Source organism: Leiobunum rupestre, chromosome 9, assembly GCF_980474605.1.
Source record: "Leiobunum rupestre chromosome 9, qqLeiRupe1.1.hap1, whole genome shotgun sequence".
NCBI classification, from domain to species: Eukaryota; Metazoa; Arthropoda; class Arachnida; order Opiliones; family Sclerosomatidae; genus Leiobunum; species Leiobunum rupestre.
Genome location: NC_143392.1, coordinates 31,327,853 through 31,349,069, shown reverse-complemented (window position 1 = coordinate 31,349,069; position 21,217 = coordinate 31,327,853). Strand labels below are relative to the sequence as shown.

The 21,217-nt window shown below is 41.2% G+C and overlaps 3 protein-coding genes across 3 annotated transcripts; all 3 read right to left on the bottom strand.

Annotated features, from left to right (window-relative positions):
• Nucleotides 1-6,274: 6,274 nt before the first annotated feature.
• On the bottom strand, nt 6,275-6,700 carry LOC149927127 (putative inhibitor of apoptosis). The gene has a single exon (XM_090157808.1). It carries the CDS (start codon nt 6,698-6,700, stop codon nt 6,275-6,277), a length of 426 nt encoding a protein of 141 aa, XP_090013934.1.
• Nucleotides 6,701-10,253: 3,553 nt separating this feature from the next.
• Nucleotides 10,254-11,057, bottom strand: LOC149927126 (uncharacterized). Its single transcript, XM_090157807.1, has one exon. The coding sequence runs from the start codon at nt 11,055-11,057 to the stop codon at nt 10,254-10,256; it is 804 nt and encodes a 267-aa protein (XP_090013933.1).
• Nucleotides 11,058-15,188: 4,131 nt separating this feature from the next.
• LOC149927125 (uncharacterized) lies at nt 15,189-17,306 on the bottom strand. The gene is made up of 4 exons (XM_090157806.1): nt 16,675-17,306; nt 16,298-16,630; nt 16,047-16,184; nt 15,189-15,744 (listed from the first exon to the last, which is right to left on the bottom strand). Exons 1-4 carry the CDS (start codon nt 17,304-17,306, stop codon nt 15,189-15,191), a joined length of 1,659 nt encoding a protein of 552 aa, XP_090013932.1.
• Between the last annotated feature and the right edge of the window lie 3,911 nt (nt 17,307-21,217).

The window sequence follows — 21,217 nt, the reverse complement described above, 5'->3', positions numbered from 1 at the left end:
CTATACACCAAATTAAAGATAAAGGTTATTAGATTAAGAAAGACACATAAAACAGTGGTGTCGTAGATCTTCCGAAAAAGATGTGGACGACTCCCGTGGAGCCAGTGATACGTCGCACACAAAAAACCGCACCACAAATACGCCGAGACACTAAATACGGATGACAAAAGATAGCACCAGGTGAACTAGCGTACATTTAAACCTAAGATAGTTTAAGTAATTAGAATTAAGCAAATAAAAACTAAGGTTTAGAGCGCATACGCGAGGAGCAAAAATAGCTCAAACCGTCGTTAATAATATTAATAATAGTCAGCAAGTTAGTCGAGTTTATTTCGGAATTGATAAATGCTTTTTGAATGGCAAGTGTAAGTTCTGCAGGTGAGGAAACGTTAAAAAGTAGCGAAGTGTGGAATTATTTTAGAAGAGATAGTGTAGTACAAATTAAGGAATTTTCTAAATGTATTCATTGCGATAAGTAAGTCAACTTTCAATTCTTATTTATATGGCTTCAAGATTTTTTCAATTAGGGTGGCGATAATAATTAAAGTTCTTTTTAGGGGTAGAAATTTTCAAAGTACAAAATCAAATCGAAGTACGGGAAATATGAATTACCATTTAAAAAACAAACATCCAGACCTATTTGATTTTCAGTCGTCGAAAACCCAAGCCATTAGTGAAGTAAGCCGGTATACGTAATTGCATATTAGCATAAATATATAGCATATATTGTAGATCGAAATCGAGGGGCAGGTCACTTCCATTTTGGGTGCGTCTTAATCATAGTAAAATTATTAAATCAGGGTAACCGTGATTAAATCAGGGTAACCGTGATTAAATCAGGGTAACCGTGATTAAATCAGGGTAACCGTGATTAAATCAGGGTAACCGTGATTAAATCAGGGTAACCGTGATTAAATCAGGGTAATCGTGTTTAAATCAGGGCAATCGTGATTAAATCAGGGTAATCGTGATTAAATCAGGGTAATCGTCCAAATCTCTGATCTAACCTTCGTCCACGTGAAGCCATTAGACGTCCGGAACATTTCCAGTCATCATGTTTAAATATATACGCGAAGTCCCATTGCTTATTTGTTATTATTATTTTTCGTTTTCCTTTTTTGCAAAGGGAGGAATGTAACATTATATAGTTTTATATTATTATATTGATTTCATTTCAAAATTAACTTGCGGTTCGAGACAGAAAAGAGAGCGCGCGAGAGGAGAATAAAAAGACAGTTTTTATCAAAACCCCGAGCTGGAGAGCTGTTAATAAAATGCCGTTAACTTCATGTCGTAGACTTATCTAATTTCTTTAACTAAATATCAGATACACTATTCTCTAATGTCAATACTTTCTGGAGATACTACAGTAATCGTGATTAAATCAGGGTAATCACGATCTAATCACGATTTAAACGAGATCTAATCATTCTAATCATTCTAATCACGATTTAAACGAGATTTAATCATACTACTCATGATCTAATCTTTTTAGTCATTCTAATCACGATTTAAACGAGATTTAATCATACTACTCATGATCTAATCTTTTTAATCAGGATTTAATCATTCAAACGAGTTTTAATCATTCTAATTATGATCTAATATTTTTAAATAGATTTAATCAATATAATCGGTCGAATAGAGAATTAATCATTAAAATCAGAACTAAAGTACGATTTGATCATACTAATCAGGATTTAATCAATTTAAACTGATTTAATCATTTTAAACAGATTTAATTATTTTAAACGGATTTAATCATTTTAAACAGATTTAATCATTTTAAACGGATTTAATCATTTTAAACGGATTATTCAATTTAAACAGATTTAATCATTTTAAACAGATTTACTCATTTTAAACAGATTTACTCATTTTAAACAGATTTACTCATTTTAAACAGCGTTACTCATTTTAAACAGATTTAATCATTTTAAACAGATTTAATCATTTTAAACAGATTTAATCATTTTAAACAGATTTAATCATTTAATCATGATTAAATCAGATTTAAACAATCTAATCATGATTAAAATTGTGGAAGACGAAAGTTTGCGAGATTTATTTTACACGCTTAATCCCATTATTTTTACCACTCAATTAAGAATAAGCGACGCAACTTTAAAAAATGACATAATGAAGGAATATAAAGTTGAACTTGAAAACGTTACCAGTAAACTCAAGGTTCGTATACGTTTCCAAGTGGGCTTAGTTTCTTGTAGCATTAATGGAAATGGTTTTTTTAACAAAATATAGCAGGTTCGTGGTCAATTTTCTTTTACACACGGCTGTTGGACTTCCAAAAATGTGATTCCCTTTATTGCCGTCACTGCGCACTGGGTAGACGATGTATGGGCTCAACATGACTCACTTATTGGTTTTATGTACTTTTCCGGACGCCATACGGGGAAACATATCTGCGAAAAGTTTTTGAAACTCCTAAGCGATCGAGAAATAAACAAGGTACATAGTAACGCTGGAGCTCTGTGTGGAAATTTCGAAGTTACTGTAAATATATATTTAATTTATAGGTACTTGGCGTATCAATGGATAATGCCTCAAATAATGACACTTTCACAGTGGAGTTAATAATAATAACAATAATAATCAGATAGGCTAATACCCAAGGCACCACCTTAAGACCAAGTCATCTAGCTACTTATAATGCCTTTAAACAGCTGACCGGGTTACAATGCGTAGGAGGGTGGTGGCAAGCCCTTCATTAGAGAGGTGTTCCATGGACGAAGGTTTTCGGTTTACCGGTGCGACTCGTTTTCAGTGATTTGCTCACCTACTGAACATAGCCGTACAAGATATGCTCAAAGTGTTGAAAGTGGAAGCCAATCATGATACTCAGTATGACCTCAGCGTATGGGAAGAAAATCAGACAACTGGCATAAGCGTTGGCGCGGCCGTTGCCAAGGTACTATTTTACCTTTGTCTCATTTCAAATATAGATATTTCGTAATTATTTACCTTCAATGAATCTTAATATTAGAAGGATAGCGTTAGCGGTGCGATTATCTCATATGAAAGAGGAAAACTTTATGGAGCTTAACGCCGTCTACCCGACACTAAACTGGAATGGATGAAAGATCATTTTAATAAAAGCATCTGTATGTGGCGATGATGGCCCGTGATTATCTCGCAATCCCTGGTTCATCCGTGCCTGCCGAAAGAATTTTTTCAATGGGTAGTGACGTAGTTACTGCCAAAAGGCGTGTTCTAAAGCCCAAAACGATATCCGCCATATTATGCCTTAAAAATTGGTGGACACAATGAATGTTTTCTAGTATTTAAATGAAATAATTATACCTTGAATCGCTGGCGAATTCACTTTACAAAATAATACACAAGGGTGAAAGAGCCCATGGGCGATTTTACGCCTAAGCGTAGTAGACGCGCCTAGGGCCCCAGATTTTTAGGGACCAAATTTTTGCAACTCAAAAGGAGGGGCTTTAAAATATTACATTTTTTGAAAACGTAAATCTCCAGAGCCCCATAGTGACAATTAGTAATTAGGGATACCTAGTTGTCTTAACGCGGCACTGGGTGAACTCATGCTGTCACATGTTTTTTTATGTAATTTAAAAAAGGTTTATGGAGGGTTGTGTTTACCGCGTGGGGTCCTAAGAAGGAATTCTATCATACTCTGAATTATGGCCCAACGAGTAGGTATAGCAACTAAACCTCAAACTAAAGCTCCTGTCATAAAGTTTGTGCACCCTGCGCTTTACTAAGTAAAAGAGCCTTTCTCTAAAAATGTTCATTTACGTATAATATTATTATAAAATCTGTAGCAGATAACTGGTTTGATTATCGTATTTTTAAAATAAAAACTTACCAGATAATTTTCAGATAAGACTAACAGATTTTATCTGAGCAGATAAAATAAAGGGGGACGAAGTTTTTTATCTGCTCGGTTATCTGTTTACAACAAGTGTAGAAGAACCAGATACTAGATATACCTTTTCAGATAGCAATTGGAACCACTACGAAGCTGGATTTCAAAGGAAAATGTAACTAATTGCCAAGGCACTACATATAGTTCCTAGGTGAAACTCTCTCCAAGATCAGGGTGCATCCAGGCCCGTCATCACAGTTGTAAAGCCGTGTACACAAAGACGTTTTGTTGAGGAGAATTCTAAAGTTAAAGGGGGAAAAGCATTTCGCTTTCGGCGGGATGATCCGACTTCAGCCTTTCTGTTTCACACAGACATCCTTTACTCGCGCTAACACAGTTTTATTTGTGGCAGCATGAGCGCACCAAAACCACGAGGTAAACAATTAAAGTCTTTCGTTTCCTCGGGCCTTGGAACCCATTCTTTCTCGAGAAAACCGGTGTTTGTGTATCACATGACCGACACGATGTCATAATAGCTTCTCTATTGGCCAAAACTGGCACGTGATTTTCAGCCGAAGGTCGAAATATCAAACTTGAGTAGATACGGGTTGACTGCCGATTTCCCTCTCGTCTTGAGAAGTTTTCTCTCCCCTTTCGACTTTCGGCGGGTTTGTGAACCGCCGATTTCTAAGTTGGTCTTCTACCTTACGCTTTCAACTTCAGCTATTAACCATTTTTAACGTCTTTGTGAACGCGGCTTTATTTCTGTATCTCTTTGAAAAATAATATTTTCCGCTACTCTATCTGAGGAATGCTTTAGTAAAGCAGCTGCCTAGACTAAAGTGCCGATTTTATTCTTCGTTTTAGGGATTGAGCTGGTAACTTCGTTGAAATACAAGAACTATGTCAAATTTGGCTGAAGTTTTGTCCAAACGCACAGTATGCAACCTATTTCTGAATTATATTTTATCCAAAGATTCCAATTATGTTATTAGTATTTTCTGTGTGACTTTATATTGGAGCAAATAGGAACAGCCATTACAGAAATATTTTAAAATCGCGAGATTACAGCGATAAGAAGTGACCTTACTAAGTAAAACAGAAATATTTTAAATAATAACAGAATAATTTTCGCAATTACAGTGATCATTCGAAACGATTACCAATGGAAATCCGCGAATACCAAATGGTTACTGTGGTTACAACTGAGAACGCTAAAAACGTGATTATGCGGCAATTACATAATAATTTCTGCCAGAGTGTACAACGATTACTGTAAGTGGTTATCCCCTCGTCTTGTTCCCAATAAAGCAGGTTTACAAAGGACATTCTTGCATTTATTCCGACTTGTTGGAATCGCCAGTGCTTCTCTAAGGCGTAATCGGTGTACAGAGCCGTACCTTTTACTGTACTAATGGGATTACGCGTAATCTTTTAAGTACCTGCTAATCTAAGCGTAATCCGGTGTACAGACTTTCTAAGAGTGGTTAGCCCCTCACTTTAAAGGTCGTTAAAACCATACTCATTTTCCAAATGAAAGTAGATCGTCCAGTGAGTTAAGGCCATTTAAAACCATCTTTTACACGACGAAACGCTGTACTAAGCTACTGACGACAAGTTACTATTTTCTCTTTCTTTGTTTGTAGAATGACTGACAGGTTACCTAATGTAGGAGTGGTTTTCCTTATGAAAGCGTTTTAATTTCCAATAGGCCAGAAATAGCTGGCGAAGGAGATCCCTCGCCGTTGTAACTCGGACGTTACGCTAAGCGCCAAGTTCGTAATTAGCTCAATTATTATTTTAGCCAGGTTTGAAGGTCGTTTGATCCAAGCGCCCGAAAATTCAGTGGTACAATTACACTAATATTGAACCAAAAACATGATTTAACGAGGTAATTTTCGCTTATGATCGTGAGATTTAGGTTATTATAAGAAATTTGTGAATGAAGGCATGCCCGGTTAATTTCAATCGTGAGAGAAGAGGGCCTGGGCAGAGATAAGACGATCATGGAGCTAGAATATGGATAAGGCTCCAAGATTTCCTTATCCTTAAACACCATTTTTTATAGATTCCAAAATTATAGAGCGATTTTTATAAACCCGACGTTTTTATAGATCCAAAATTATTGAGCCCTCTAACTTCGCTCTCCTTTTTTATCTTCACCTCGCTCACCTACCTCATTTTATGGATACCTCCACTTACCTATATCTCTTTTTTACCTAAAATGTATTGGGAAAAAATAACGAGACGAATATTATACTAAATCATTTTTTATTACACTTTTCTGTACATGTTTTATTAAAATAGAATGTAAAATATTATTAATAAGGGAGATTCTTCTTTTAAAATGGAAATTATTTAATACGGAATAGTTAGTTCGATCTTCTACATCGAGGAAAAAGAAAGTTACGGGAACCAGGTCAAATTTTACGCGGTGTTGAGCACGAATGATTTTAAAAAGACGTTCCCGCAATAATAGTTTTTTACAAATTCGCAATCGGGAAACAATCTCTCGTGTTCCGGAAAGACATCGTCTTCAGCCGCCCATCCTCCGATCTCACCACCACAGAAAAAACATTTCACGCAGTCCGCAAAGTTGGTGTAGAAAAAACCCGCGTTAGTGAGTTCCATCTGGCACGGATTCTCTAGCGGGAAACTGGCGAAAGTTTTCAACCGCTCGTCCGCATACCTCATAGGGCCTAGTTGGGCATCGTAGTTCTCCTGTAGCTTAGCGAACTCGAGCTTGGCGTACTCGCACACCCTATATCCCAAACCGTCGCACCAGAAACACACCGTCAGGTCCTTGTGACCAATGTAGAAAAACCCCGCCTGGGCTAGCTCGAGAGTATCCATATACGCGGTACTAAATTTCTTTAATGTCGCGACTCGCCTTGCCAGGGTATTCATTTTTCTAGAGCAGATTAAAAACTTTATCCGACACCTTCGTAAAGTAGCGATCGAATGATTACCTATCGAACTAAAATCCCGGGAGAAATCTCTAACTAGGGGGGCGAGAGAGACACCCCTTAATAAAGGAATTTCTCAAACCATGAGAAAGTTAGGGGAAAAAGATTACCACGGCCTCCAAAATCTATTATCCAATTGGGCAAAAATGTTTAGTCTCCAGTCGTTTCCTTTTATCCCACTTTAAAATGTCAACCACCTCTTTTAAAAAAACAGTATACTATGGCTTTCTCGGCAGTCGAAGAATAAGGTGGCTGGTTAGTTTCTACAATATCCTCGTCAGTTATAAAATGAGCTACGTTTCCACATTCCTCGCCTAATAGAAATTTACAATGCGGGAAATATTTTCTATGTTCACCGAAAGGACTATCGTCTTTTTCCCACGCCATAAGTTCACCCTCACAGGCGAAGCATTTAACCGAATCTTTGTAATTCAAATAATAAAACCCCGCGCGGGCTAAAGCTCTACCATCTACGATATTAACCGGGAATCCCTTGTTAAACGAGCGAATTCTCTCGAGCTCATGGCGCATAGGATTTGCTTCCAGGTCCTCCGTCTCATCCATCTGCTCTTTATAGTCTTTCACCCGTTCTAGGACGGGATCATTCCCCGTATTCTCGTCATTTACGAATTTGCATAAGCGATTCTGTTCTATATGTATCAGCAACGGGACGTCGTTAGGCATCTATCCCTTGAGACCCTCTCGCAAGAGAAGCACATGACGTTATTAGTGTGCCCGGTGTAGAAAAAACCCGCTTTCGCTAGCTCCCTCACGTTTAAAAACTTACAGGGAAACCCTCTGAAACTAGCGATCCTATTTTTCTCAAAATGCATCTTTTAACGGAAGCTGAGTAAAATGGTGTCTATCACCTTCGTCCGCGACCGATCGAATGATCCTTAGAACTGAGGCGGGGGTAAATTCCTCTCTTTATCTCTCCGTCTCTCGCTGAGGGGTGTGAACGACCCCCTAAAAAATTGTCTATTATCACGCGACCCTCCTCGAATTCTTCGGGAGAAAAAAATCTATTATTGCCCGGGCATGTCTAGATCTTGCCCTTTATCTTAGACTTCGACTATTTCGTGTAAGGAATCGTATACAAATAGTACTTCGGGGAAATCCGAATAAATCCATTGGTTGTTTTTTCTATGATATCCTCAGCGGCTATAAAATGCCTTACATTTCCGCTTTTTGCATTTGAAATAAGAAATTTACAATGAGGAAAATTTTCCCAATGTTCCTCGAACGGACTATCTTCCTTATTCCAGTTCATAAGTTCCCCAGAACAGGAAAAGCATTTTACGTAATCTTTGAAATTAGTATAATAAAAACCAGCTATGGATAAATGCCTAGCTTCCCTTAAAGGATCAATCGGCAAGCCTTCGTTATTATTAATATTATTATTAATATAATAATTATTAAATCCTCTAGTAAAGGAACGAATTCATGCGATCTCGTATCGCATCGGCTTTGACCCTGTCTCTTCAAGCTCCATCGATACGGCTGGGACGTTTCCCGAAAAATCATTTCTCATGAACGGACAAAAGCGAGGCATTTTTTCGTGTCTTAGTAACGGGACATCGTCGACCGTCCAGTCCTGACCCGGTGACCGACGTAGAAAAAAACCCGCTTTCGTTAGCTCCCTCACGTTTAAAAACTTACAGGGAAACCCCTTGAAACTAGCGATTCTGTTTTTCTCAAAATTCATCTTTAACTTAAGAAAAATACGTCTACCACTTACTTCTCCGACTTCGGGAATGACCTGGGAATGATCCGGTACTAGAGGGCTAAAAAAAACTCGACTCTCTCTTTCCCCCCCTTACGAGTTTAGGCGCGTATGTTGAATAAGAAAACATAAATTCGAACGAAACATTTATTAACACAAAGGAAGATATTACAAAAACTGATAACATTGAATATAAGAATAATGATATGAAATTAAAATACGCGCGCGAACGGAGAAAATTACGTAACGGTTTTTTAAATACATTAGAGTTCGAAAAAGAATTAATTGTTTTTTTAATATAGAAAAGTTTTAAAAGAATCCTTCGTCTTCCTCGAAGCGGGGCGAAGGAGCCGCCCGGTGATGGGCCTCCAGCCACTTGGCGAAGCGGCAGGCCTTCTCCCGCACGCAGAGAAGCGTCGGGCTTCCCCGTCGATGGAATCGGCAACGATAGTTCTGCTCGATAGTGATGTCCTTGGCCTTGGGGCAACCGATTTCTCCGAGTTCGATCACCTCTTGGGGGATGAGTTTCCTGATGACGTGGCATTTCTCCTCTCCCTTGCAGTAAACAAATTCGGAGTCCTCGGTTAAGGCCTTGAGCCGATGTTCTAGCTCGATGTAGGGGGTATCGCCGTGGTTCCACAGGTAACCGTTGATGTGGGTAAAGACCCATTGATTTTGCCGGGCTACGTGATGATAAAGACGGCTACCGTGGTACGGAGGCTTAACGAATAAACTTTTAACTAGGGGAAACTCCCCTACGATGGCGACGGCAACTTCTTTAACGACCGGTTCGTATTTCGCGCCGAGTAAGAATTCAAAATCGACAACTACCAGCGGTCTTTCCATGATGTTTCTGTTGGCTTATACCCCCTCTGACTCAAGGTAGGTTAAATCCGCTTCTTAAATAGGGACACCACGTGATTGTCATTACTCCATTGGTTCCTAGTGAACCTATCAGCGAAGGAGGTCAAACTCCGCCCCCAATAGCGATGTTCCAGATAGAGTACGCAGTATTGTCCGCACACCTACTTCCCACGGCCTGTAGATGACGTCTAATGTAGGCTATTTTCGAGGAATTTTTTTCAGGAACTTTTTTAGCGTGGGAAGGGTCACTGGACGACCCGCCGAGTCCAAGTACCCGGCCCTCCTGAAAGCGTCTAGGTAAATAGCTACCCAGTGAGTCCCGGGCCCATCGTGAGGATCGAGGTTAACGACCAGGGAGGCGGGGAAGGAAGGGATATATTCGGGGAGTCTATCGGATGCAAAGGCACCTTGATACCCGGGTAAATGTCCCAGAATCTCGTTTATTTCTAACGTGTTCATTTTTTTTTAATAATCAATCACTACGTTACGGTCTTTGTCTATTTGCATTAAACTAAGGAATTCCCCGTAAAAAACGACCGATACCGATTCCGTGAGCGGGGTTTCAAATCCCAACTGGATACGTAACTGTCCCCGTCTTACGGGGTTCCAATGCGAGTTATCACTTGCGGAAAGATCAGGCGTGATATCAAAGGCGTATAGAGTGTATCCCCTCGGATATTCGGAGTTAGATATATTATTCCCTTCATCTTTAAAGTGAATATTTGTCCCCGTAAACAAGGTGTAAGAAATTTAACCCGAATGGTTGAAAGTTATAAGGATTTTTATGAAAATCGCCCGCGCAAGCCGTATGTGAGACTAGGCCGATAATAACGCGTTGAGGAAGCGGTCCGAGCTACACATTGTCGAGGCTCGTATTTGAAACGCCGGTGAGCAGAACGTGGCTTCTCACTTCGGTTCTGGTGAAGGGGTATTTCGCGGTGGCGTTTAAGAGAGCGTTTTCGTGAGCCAGGATGATTTGAGGACTTATCTTGCATTTCCGTATTTCCAAAGTAGCGTCCGTTATAGCGATCTTAAAATTGCCCACGTTTAACGAGGGGTCTCCCATAAGGACGAAGGCCGTTTTACTCCTAGAAAGTCGGACTTTAATTTCCACCCCGCTTAGAAGATATTTCGGAATGTTGAAAAGGTCGGCATATATTGCCCCTACTAAGGAAATTTCTTTAGAATCCTTAATAGCTGCTTGACAAATCTTGCTTCCCGAGTTGGTAATTATATCGTCAAACTTTCCGGCAGCGTCTTTGGCGTAGAGACACGAAGTCAGGTGAGAAGTTTTCGCCTCACCGGAATAGTTCAAAGGCGATTCTAAATAGGCCCGATAGGAATATCGACTTGCCGAGGGGGTTATTAAATTATCGTTCAAGTAAATTTCAATTTGATCGAAGAGACTATGCATTAGGTTATTACAAGTTGATAATTTAACGTCGGGGTCTAAATTAGCCCCATTCTCCCGCGTTACTTTGCATTTTACGTGAAGGAGACTCATCGTGAGATCCGTATACTCCGGGCTTTTAGGGATACAAAATTCAATTTGGGAATCATCTCGTAGCGTAGAGATCGGTCGGCTTTCGACGCTAGTTTGCACGGGGGTGACCGAGAACAGGTCCAATTCCGATTTCAAGGCTTCAACTTTGTACATTTTGATCTTTTAGTTGAGGGAAAAAATGTCACGAACGTGTTTCGTGGACTTCCGACGAGCTACTGCCCCGATTCTGCGTTTAACGGTCCTTTTTCTAGTTTTTATCCTGCTAGTTGTTTTCTTCTTTCTACTCGTTTTAGTTCTCCTACGTGTTTTCCGCCCCGAACAGCTTTGTCCGGTTATCCCTTCTAGAGCTTCACCGAAACGTTTCCTCGCCGAAGATTTTATATTCTCCCCCGCAACCGCGTCATTGAGGATTTTACTTCCGACCCCCAACGCTTGTTTTCCTATATACTTCACCCCTCTAACTAAAAGAGGGGAGGCCCAGCGGAAGAGCCCCGAGAACAGACTCGGAATTAGACCCCCCGGTTTGAGCTTGATTAAGACAATAATTTTTATACGGACAGTACCCCCGCGCGTCGAGGTCATCCGGCTTAGGCATCTTGTTTCCTGTTAATGTAGTTTAACCGTCAGAGACCCGAAGGCAAATGGCGCCGGTTTCCCCCGAGGGTTCATTATCTGTACTTGGATCGTATCGAAATAGCGTTTGGAGACTCGCACATAATGAGGCACGTCATATATTCTCCCGACGTTATCCCCGAACGAGCCTTCTACGGGGACAATCCTAACGAGAGGAACGAGCATGTCACCGACCATTTGATCTTCGACGATGTTAGTGTAAACGTAAAGTTGAGGGGGGATTTGAAAACCTATGAGAGGAGGCCTAACGCCTCGATAACCCCTTTCCAAAGATTGAATTCCAGGATCGAAGCCCAATGTCATGGCTAGGCCATAATGAAATTGCACTAGAACGTTATGGCGATAGGGGGTTATACGAACTCGCCGCGTGATTTCGTTATATTGGAGTGACGTCTTCATATCATTAATAATTTCGTTTATAACCTTAATTAAATGTTCGATAGAAGAATTGTATCCTATGGGTACCCTATAAACGTGGGGGTCCCTCTGGGTCTTCTAGGTTGAGCTACGCATTCAGCGATCTGAGCTTCACCCGAAAGAGTTTCCCCGTTTTTGGCGATATCGATAATCTGCTCCGTTTTTTTCCCTTTCGGAGTTTTTTCCCCCGGCGTGGTAATTTTAAGCGTTATACCCAAACTAGGTTGATCGGCTTGAAGCGGCTCGCCGAGTGGCTCTAGGTTTTTTGTTCATTTTGTTTGATTTCGACTTGAGACGGGTTACATTCGTCAGGAGGGATTTCGTCGAGAACCATGAAAACGATAGTGTTTTGCCCCTCGAGAACGTTGAAGAACGCGCTAGTGTAATTTATTTCAGTGAGTCCACACTCCCAAGACCCCGCCAGTTCGACAGGTTTCGGTAACGCGGAGGTATACGAGGCCATCGTATTGTCGGCATAAACCTACATGCTAGCGTTTGAAGGTATTGTCAGATATATCTTTTTTCTTGACCCACGAGTTTGCGTTCGGCGGATATCCTACGAAACTGACAAAGTATTCGACCTGATTTTTGCGTTTACGAGACTTGAGAATTTTTTCGATCTTGTATAGCCAAGATTTAGCGGTTAATTGTAGTTCTTCTTGATAGTAACGCCCCTTTATTGGTTAACTCGTTAAATCTTCGGTCGTGTAAAGGGGCGGGTCTAAATTTACGAGACGTGTGATTTTAAAGACTTCTTTAGACCAATTACCGGGGTAGGCTTTATCAAAGACCCCTTTGTATTTGCTGATACGACAAAATTCGCTGACTTTTAGTTTAGGTAGACCCCGGCTTTTCACGGGGATCTCCTTGTAAATTGTTTTAAATACTTTCAGGATATTGTTAGGTTTCACGTCTAGGGACGCCATTTTTATCCTAGAATGTTCCTTAGTATTATAGCTCCGAATTAAATCAGGGAGGACGTCCAAGTATCGATAGGTGTTATTAGCGGTGAAATAATTATACATTTTAGACTTTAGCGTACGATTTAGTCGCTCGACCATACACGCTTTAATGGTATCGTTTTCGCTAGTAAAGAATTTAACTTTTTTTCTTTTAAGGAAATCCTGATATTTTTCCCCGTGAACTCCCCCCTCCCCCCCTTTATCGGTTTGAACGTCTTCGGCTTTCTTACTTTTTATATGGACGGCCCACGCGCGTCGCGAGAATGTATCGATACACACTAGTAGGTAATTAAAGCCCGAATTGTGTCGGGAAATGTCTCACATGTCCGCTAAGTCCATTTGAAACTGATCGCCTATATTCGTCACAAAACCTTGCTCCTTTTAAATTTCCGGTAGGCGGTCTTATGTAACGTGTACGATTCTTGCTTCGTTAACCATTTTTCTACCGTTTCCCCGGGAATACCTCTGTCTTTCACGGCCTGATAAAGTTTTTCCAATCCGTCGAAACTCGCGGGGTGTTTTGGATCGTAATATTTTTTTTTTCAAGACTGCCTCGGGGTTAGAAACTCTTCCCATATTGGTTGTTCCGTTTTCCTTTTTTTTTCGCGCTTCTATTGATAACCCCTTTCGATAAGGTCCGGGGTTTAAATTCGAGCGGTGTCTGAACGACAGATGCTTTTCTAGGTTTCGCCGAAAATGTTATTTTTTTTCTTCACTCGCGGGATGGTTTTCTTTGATACCGTAGGCGTAAACAAGGCGTCGAACTCGTTTCAACCGATGGGGGGAGGCGTTCGTTTTCTATTTATAGCCCCAACGCCGTAACTCACGAGCGTAGCGATGTCTGACCCGGACACGCGCGTCTGGTCTATAAACAACTCGCCTTCACTCGACCACGAAACTCTATCACCTAAACTAATCAGTCGGTTAACTAAGTCCTTTGCACTCGCCCTAAACTTAATCGGTACGAGATTTAAGAAGGCCATGTCCTGTCCGGTTTCTTTTCTAGGTTTCGGCTTCTTCGCTATATCCCTAATGTTTTGATATCGATGGAACATCTGCTCGAATAATTTAACTTTATCCCTAATGTCAAGATTGAAATTGAGTACGTCGGTCATGCTATTATTTAATTCACCCATGGAGGACCCTAACGGATGGGGAAACGAAAATTGAGGGGTATCTCGAGGGGGATGAGAACATTATTATTATTATTATTATTATTATTATTATTATGACCTAACGAGTCGACGGGTACTAGGGTTAACTTTTGAGAGTACATTTTTTTCATTTCCTTAAGAACGACCTAAAATCCTGCTGAGGGCGGAAATAACAGTGGGGATGAGTATACTTAGAATCCCGTGACCTTTTTGAACTAAAATTGATTTCTTCTTACGCCAGGCTACTTTTTTAGAGGCTATCTGTCTAATGAATTTCTTTTGTTTAGCTAGTTTTCGTTTCTGACAAGGGTTTAACTTTAAATTCCCTTTCAAAGTATTATGGCAGCATTCGGATATGGCATCAATTAACGGTTTTTAGTGTGATAAAGAATGGCACGTCGTTGTTTAAAATTTGATCTACCTAGGGCCGAGAGAAAATCTTTGTGTGCGGCAACCAGGGCTGGTTAGGGGCTTCTTGCTCTCCGCTGACTTTATACTCCCTACTTTTTCTCATTAAATCGTCGGCGATGAGGAGAATGTGTTCGCCTTCTTCACCGGGATAATCATCGAGATTCGGTACCCCTTCTCGGAAGACTACGGAGTCTTTTCAAGTGTAATTAAGTGTTTGCCGCTTACTATAATGCCAAAATATTTAGTCGGCGGAGGGTAAATCATTTCATCTTTATATTTTATAATTCGCGCCATTAAAACGGACTTTCCGCTACCGCTCGGTCCGCTCAGAAGAGCGGAGAAAGGACCATACAGTGGTAACATGCTTTATTAAATGAGGACTCTAAGTTAAACTACATCGATATTTAAAAACAAACCGTTCGGGTAAAAAAAATGAGTTTAGCGGTGTTCTTTACTTAATACTGATGCTGCCATTTTAAGGCGACTTATCGCCTAATATGAGTTACATTATAGGTTAATAGTTTTAAAGCCATAACGACTTATCTTTGAATATGTTGGATAAGAAAAAGAGTTAATACCGAAACTTCGCGTATAAGGGTAATTAATCAATAATTCCTTTACCGGCATTCTATAAGGGGGTTATACCTGAATATTAGGATATGTATGTTTTTTCATTCTCATTCTGAACTAGTCATTTTTTTTAAATATTATGCTTTATATCCGAATGGTAATGTTTCGAAATTATTGATAACGCGCAATTTATTGACAACTGGTCTATATTTTTTAACTTGTTTTACAGTTACCACGGTATGATCATTTAACCGACAAATATGGTGGGGAATTTCGATCTCTTTCTCGAGGGTGGAATAGTTTTGTCTGAGACCTTTTGCTTTAACGACCTCGTTCATTTCACCAGTATCGCGGTTGAGTACGCGGAAGGCGTAATTTTTCGGGCCACCCGAGCAAAATTCGGTAATATGACAATTTGGACCGTATTCGGATAATTGGTCCGTCATGTCCCCTAGATAGGTGCCTTCTTTGACGAGCTTCTCCCCAATCTGCGATCTATATATTAGGCTGTCTGTATCATGATATAATATACGATCTCCTAGAGCTTCTAGATGACTATAGAGCCTCATTCGGGCAAAAGCGGTCGTATAGCAGGCTAAGACTACGTTTACATGAGCTAAAGCGGGATCAATTTCCTTGAGATGCTCCCATTTGACCAGTAACGTCTTATCGTTGATCGCCAAGACACTTTTCCTTTCGATATTCGGATTGTTAAATAATTTAAAGAATTCTTCGCGGTCCTTAATGATCTCCGTTTTTACGAGATTATTCCACAAAAAATTATTTGTTATTTACTTCGCGACAGCGCGTTTGCCGGGGTTTAGCGCGATCTTCGAAGGCTCGAGTTTAACCCCTTCGTGGTCCTCGAGACGTATTTATTTTTTTCCTCGGGGGTAGTGATTCCCACGGGAAACCCCGAAGCCTCGGCCTTCATTTTATACATTGTTTTAATGTAGTCCGAAAACAAACCCCCCTCCTGGGTCTCCTTGTTATACTGGGTTGTTTGATAATGCCAGACCTCGTACATTTCGATGACTTTGTAGCCTCTGGAGATGGCTAATTTCAGTTCATCAGAAACAAAGGTACCCGCTAACGCACGCTCAGGGTCTGAATGAGGGCACTTCCCTTGAAATCTTAGAGACGCGCGCAACTAACACATAAAACGAAGAGAAGTCGCGAATTACAGTGCGTGGGGAGAATAGGGTGAAAATGTCTAGGAGGGGCGAGAACGCGGCACTGAATTAACCCGTCCAGCGAATCGAGATCTCGTAAATCATCTGGATCTATTAAAACTTTTGGGTGGCCGACGGGTATTTTATCAAGAAGGTTGACAGTCGGGTAAAGAGATAGCATATCAGCGTTAAACATGCGTTCATCGCCTTCGACCTTGTAGTAAAGGACTGTCGCGTTAACTCTCCCTCCGAAGAAAGTGTCTCGAGGATTCAAGGGTGAAATTAACTTGGCGCGTACTTTTTCGAAAAAATCGTTATCCTTGGCTTGTCGGCGGAGAGAATAAAACTCGCATTCCCACACTCTATAACGTTTTTCTTGAGTTTCCGTAGTTGAGCTACGACTCTGACTGTTTGTTGGTATCGGAGGTTAAACGTTTGTGAGGGGTCTTACCATAGGGGTCTTTCTCTTCCCCCTACTTGACAGCGCGGGCACCCGTGAAAATAACATCCTTGCAACATGTAAACGTCGTTCCCATCTAATCCGTCGACTTTAAATTTGCCTACCATTGCCTCCCGGCTCCGCATGGCTGACACTATTCTTATCCCCCTGCATTTTTCTTCCCAGGCCAGCCATTCAAAGGCCACGACTGACTGTCGGTCCCTATTTCTCATGGCCCCCAGGGGGAGTATCCCTATCGTATCGGGAATGAGAAAGCGTTTCCTAAAGACGTAATTACAGGCGCCCGGAAGTGTAATAGCGGCGCGGAAGGGGTCCATATCGCAGATTTCCATGAATTCCCTTCGAAACCTGGCGCACCCCAAGCGGAGTATATTCACATCCGCCGTACAATAAGAAATCGCGTCCTTGAGGAAGTCAAAGTGACCGCCCGCGGCTATTTGCTCCCCGTGCCATTTAAGAAGCGCGGCTCTTTCCTTTACCCCCAGGTAATTAGCCCCGTAGGCTTCCAGGGGTGGGAATCTATCGCCTTTCTCGGTCGAATAATTAGTGTTTATGGGGTCAGAAGGGTCGAAATTATTATCGACAAAATTAAACAATAAGTGAGGGAATCTACCCTTCTCCATAGAGGGCCCTAATCCAGAAGTCCTCCTAAATGGGAATGAATGAAAAAGAATCGATAAAATTGAAACTAAAACAGTTAAAGAAGATAAATTTAGTCCCGTTTACTATCACGAACGGTACGAAGGTCTCGTCGATTGATAGAAACCATAGATATAGGAAATGTATATAAAGGTGTAGATAAAATATTTCAAAGGGAATGAATACGGAGGTGACAGCTAGCAGAAACGCGTAATTTCTGCAGGCTATCCTTATAACGCGCTATCTATCGGTAAGAAAGCTCGTGCTATCGTCGCGAGATCCATTGTCTCCGGCTTAAAAAGTCACCAACAGATGGTGTCTAAAGACTACGGCCTGCGGAAAGGTCAAGCACTTAGTACTAAAATGCTAAGAGAGCTCGCGCTCTTGGTCACGTGCCTTCCTCGGTGTCTGCTCGGTGTCAATTCCGTATTTTATGTTACGCTTAGACGCCCCGAAATTTATCTAGACCTTTATATACATTTCTTATATCTATGGATAGAACCGCTTTAAAAACGAACTGGAGATAATAGAATTTTGTCGCGTGGGAAAATAGGTAAATTTTTTTAATATCCACGAGAGTTCTGATATAATCCACGAACTTCCCCACGACGTTCCCTCCGTAAAAAAGTTTTTGTCGGGAGCTAAAGCGGGTGCAAACGCCACAGGTGAAGTTTGGGTCTCGCTCATCGAAACAAGCGGGGCAAACAATTTGAGATATTAGAAGAAAGGGTTCATGCTCGAAAGCCCCTGGTTTATAAGTGTGGCGCTTATTCTGAATTGACTCGATGTCATAAAATATAAACAAATAAGAAGGCACGCCCCCTGTTAGACCGCACCCGAATGATAATCTTCTTTTGGTCATATCGGGATCGACACGCTCTTTAATTTTCTGAACAAAGCAAAGGTGAGGGTGGGGGGCATGTTTTTTGCAGATACGACAGAATACTTCCGAACAAGAATGGAGAGTTACCCTAGATCGGTAGTCCGCGTATTTGTAACAGTCTTTACAAACTTTAACCTGACTACAGAGGGAGGGAACCGATTCGCGGTGGCTTTGGAAGCATTCCAGTCCGTGAAAGGAGCGAAAACAATCGGCGCATTTCTGCTGTCTGAAACAGGATTTACAAAAGATAGCACATTGATGTCTCGATTTCTTATCATATCCGACCAAGCAGGTGGAACAAGCATAATTAGTGGCGAAAAAAGACGTAAATTTCGCGATTACGTCGTAATGGTTTTGATTATAAATTAAATAAAGTTTATTGTCGGAGAGAATAAATTGAAAATGAACTAAACTATTGAAAGCACCACATTCGCGTTTCGAAACGCAGGCCTCGACGCGTAACTCCTCGGCTTTTTCCCGTTGTTTTCGCGAAGAGGCTTTGTACAAAGCTTTATACTCCTGAAAATATTCTTTATTTCCCGGGTTTCACGTTTTCTTTAAATGCGCGATTGCTATAATTAAGGCGCGCGGGAGACATAACGAGTCTTTATTTTGAACCGAGAAAAAACTTCTTTTGTCGTGTATGTAGTCAATGTGTCTTTTAAACCCACGTTAAAATTTTATGTGAGGGCCCCGGTTAATCTAAAATAGTGTCCGGGTTCTTGCGAGGTGAAGGAGTAGACGCGTGACTAGGTGAATCGCCGCGAGAAAAAGCGTCTCTGAGAAATATTGCGTTAGTTTGAGGAAATGTCCCGGGTCGGGGTGAAACTACCCCGAAATCCGCTTCAGGAACCGCGCTATTAAACTGAAGAAGTTGCGATAAAGATCTCCTTTTTCTACAAAGAACTAAGTTATTAACGATTGAAGCCCCCTGAAATTCAGGCGTATTATTCAAGATGGGTAAAGTATCTACTTCCGGATTCAAACGTCTAATTTTAATTTCCTCCTTAATAAAATATCTAGCCTCATCGACGCCAGATGGCGATAGCGCTCTTATATTCGCGAAAGAGACATGTCGCTTAAGACCGCCAGATGGCGAAAGCGTTTCAATATTTGGCGGATATAGGAGCGAGCCTCTCCTCTCCTCTCCGCGCTTCAAGGCCCCGGTCGAACCGCCCGCTGTAGCTAGCCCACGTGTCTCGCAATTCTCGGAACTGTCAGCTGGAAGTTTTGACATTTCGTTTAAAGGGAACGCCGCGAACCAGGTTTCTTCTTCAGAGGGTAAAAAAAAGCGTCGTTAAGGCAAAGAGTATGGAGGAAATAGCAGTGGCGTCGCTAGGGTGTTTTAGGCGGCGCTTGAGCCACCTGTCAAATTTCTGAAGCGCCACCTAAAATTTCCGAGAAGCGCCACCTAAAATTCTCAATTTTTCCAATTCACTTGTCGAAAAGTTTCTTCGAACTTAAAAATGGGCATCAAAAATTTAATTTTTCATAGTCGGCCTCAATATTTCAATTTTAAAAACCTTTTTGGGAGCTCCCCCCCTCCCCCATATCACTCACTATAGGACGCCCCTGACCAGTGCTAATGGCTTAAGCGCCACCAGTTTTGAAATCCTGGTGACGCCACTGGGAAATAGAGATAAAACAACTGTGAGAAGTCCGCAACGAAACGTTCACCACCGAGGGGGATGACAATTAGGAAAAAGCTCTAGAAACAGGCTTCAAAATAGCTACCGCAATAGGTGGTTCTACAAAAGATTTTCGCTATTGAGGCTCATGGGAATTCAGTATGTTTGAGCAAGGCATCGTCCGCTAAGATCCGGCTGCTGATACTAAGGCCCGCGTATAGACAATTTTAGTTTTAAACATTAACAGCGTTACAAATAGATAAATAAAGGCTAGGGTTGTATTAAAAAGATCTTTTATTTGTTATGTATATTATAAGGTAGTCTGGTTTTAGTTATTTTTTTATCTACTAACCTTGAAAGATATAAAATACTCAGCAAAAATAAATAATCTTCTATAGCAGTTAGAACTTTCACTTTACTGTTAAACTAAACGACAGGTTAGCCTTGTCTTAAATAGCGGACGACACTAAATTATCGGCCTACTTCGAGATTTCATTTTGACCGTAGTGACGCAAACTTACTGAAAACACGTGACCACCGATCTTTTGTAAAAACACCTATACTAGCTGCCGTAGCCGGTTTCTAGAGCTTTTTCCCCATTGTCATCCCCCTCAGTGGTGAACGTTTCGTTGCGGACTTCTCCTGGCTGTTTAACTCTATTTCCTCCATACTCTTTGGTTAAGGGAGTCTATCTTGTTTTCGGGGGGATCGAGGGTAGGTCAGGGGGTCCCGTTTCTTCATTGTTTTTTAAAATGTTCGTTCCTTCAATTTCAGTTCCGAAAGTTTCTCTTATTATATCCGCTAGTAAGGAAGTCTTTGGGGGTTTAAGGCCCCGTGTTGAAGGACATATCTCAGGCGAGCTAGCTATCGGGATAATATTTTCGATCGGCGTTTTTTCGAGGTCTACCGAATGTCCGTGGGTTTCAGGTTCGTAGTTAAATAGTAATGCTTTTTCAAGCTGGGAAAATTGCGAGGGCAGGCTGGAGTGCTCCCATTCTGGGCTTTTTTCTGAGGAGAGTTGAATAATTTCTAGAGGGGGCGTCGCGGGATTAGAATTGATTAGTAAAGTTTTTTCATACTGAGAATATTCGGGGGGCAGGGAAAAATCATCCGTGAATATTTCGGAATTCGTAATCTCTTCTTCGGGGATGGTTAATTCAGGGCTAGGTGTTTTTTCCGAAGGGTTAAAACATTCTATGAATTGTATCTCGTCATTCGAACTGGAAGAGTCCCCGTTTAGAGTCGCGTCTGATATCTTTTCAGCTAGGGGCATCCACAAATTTTTTGAGAACAGGAAATCGGTATCTAGAGAGCTTTCCCGACTAGCGCTAGCTGGTAATTCGGGTGGTTGTAATCGAAGTCATCATCTTCCCCGAACTCATTT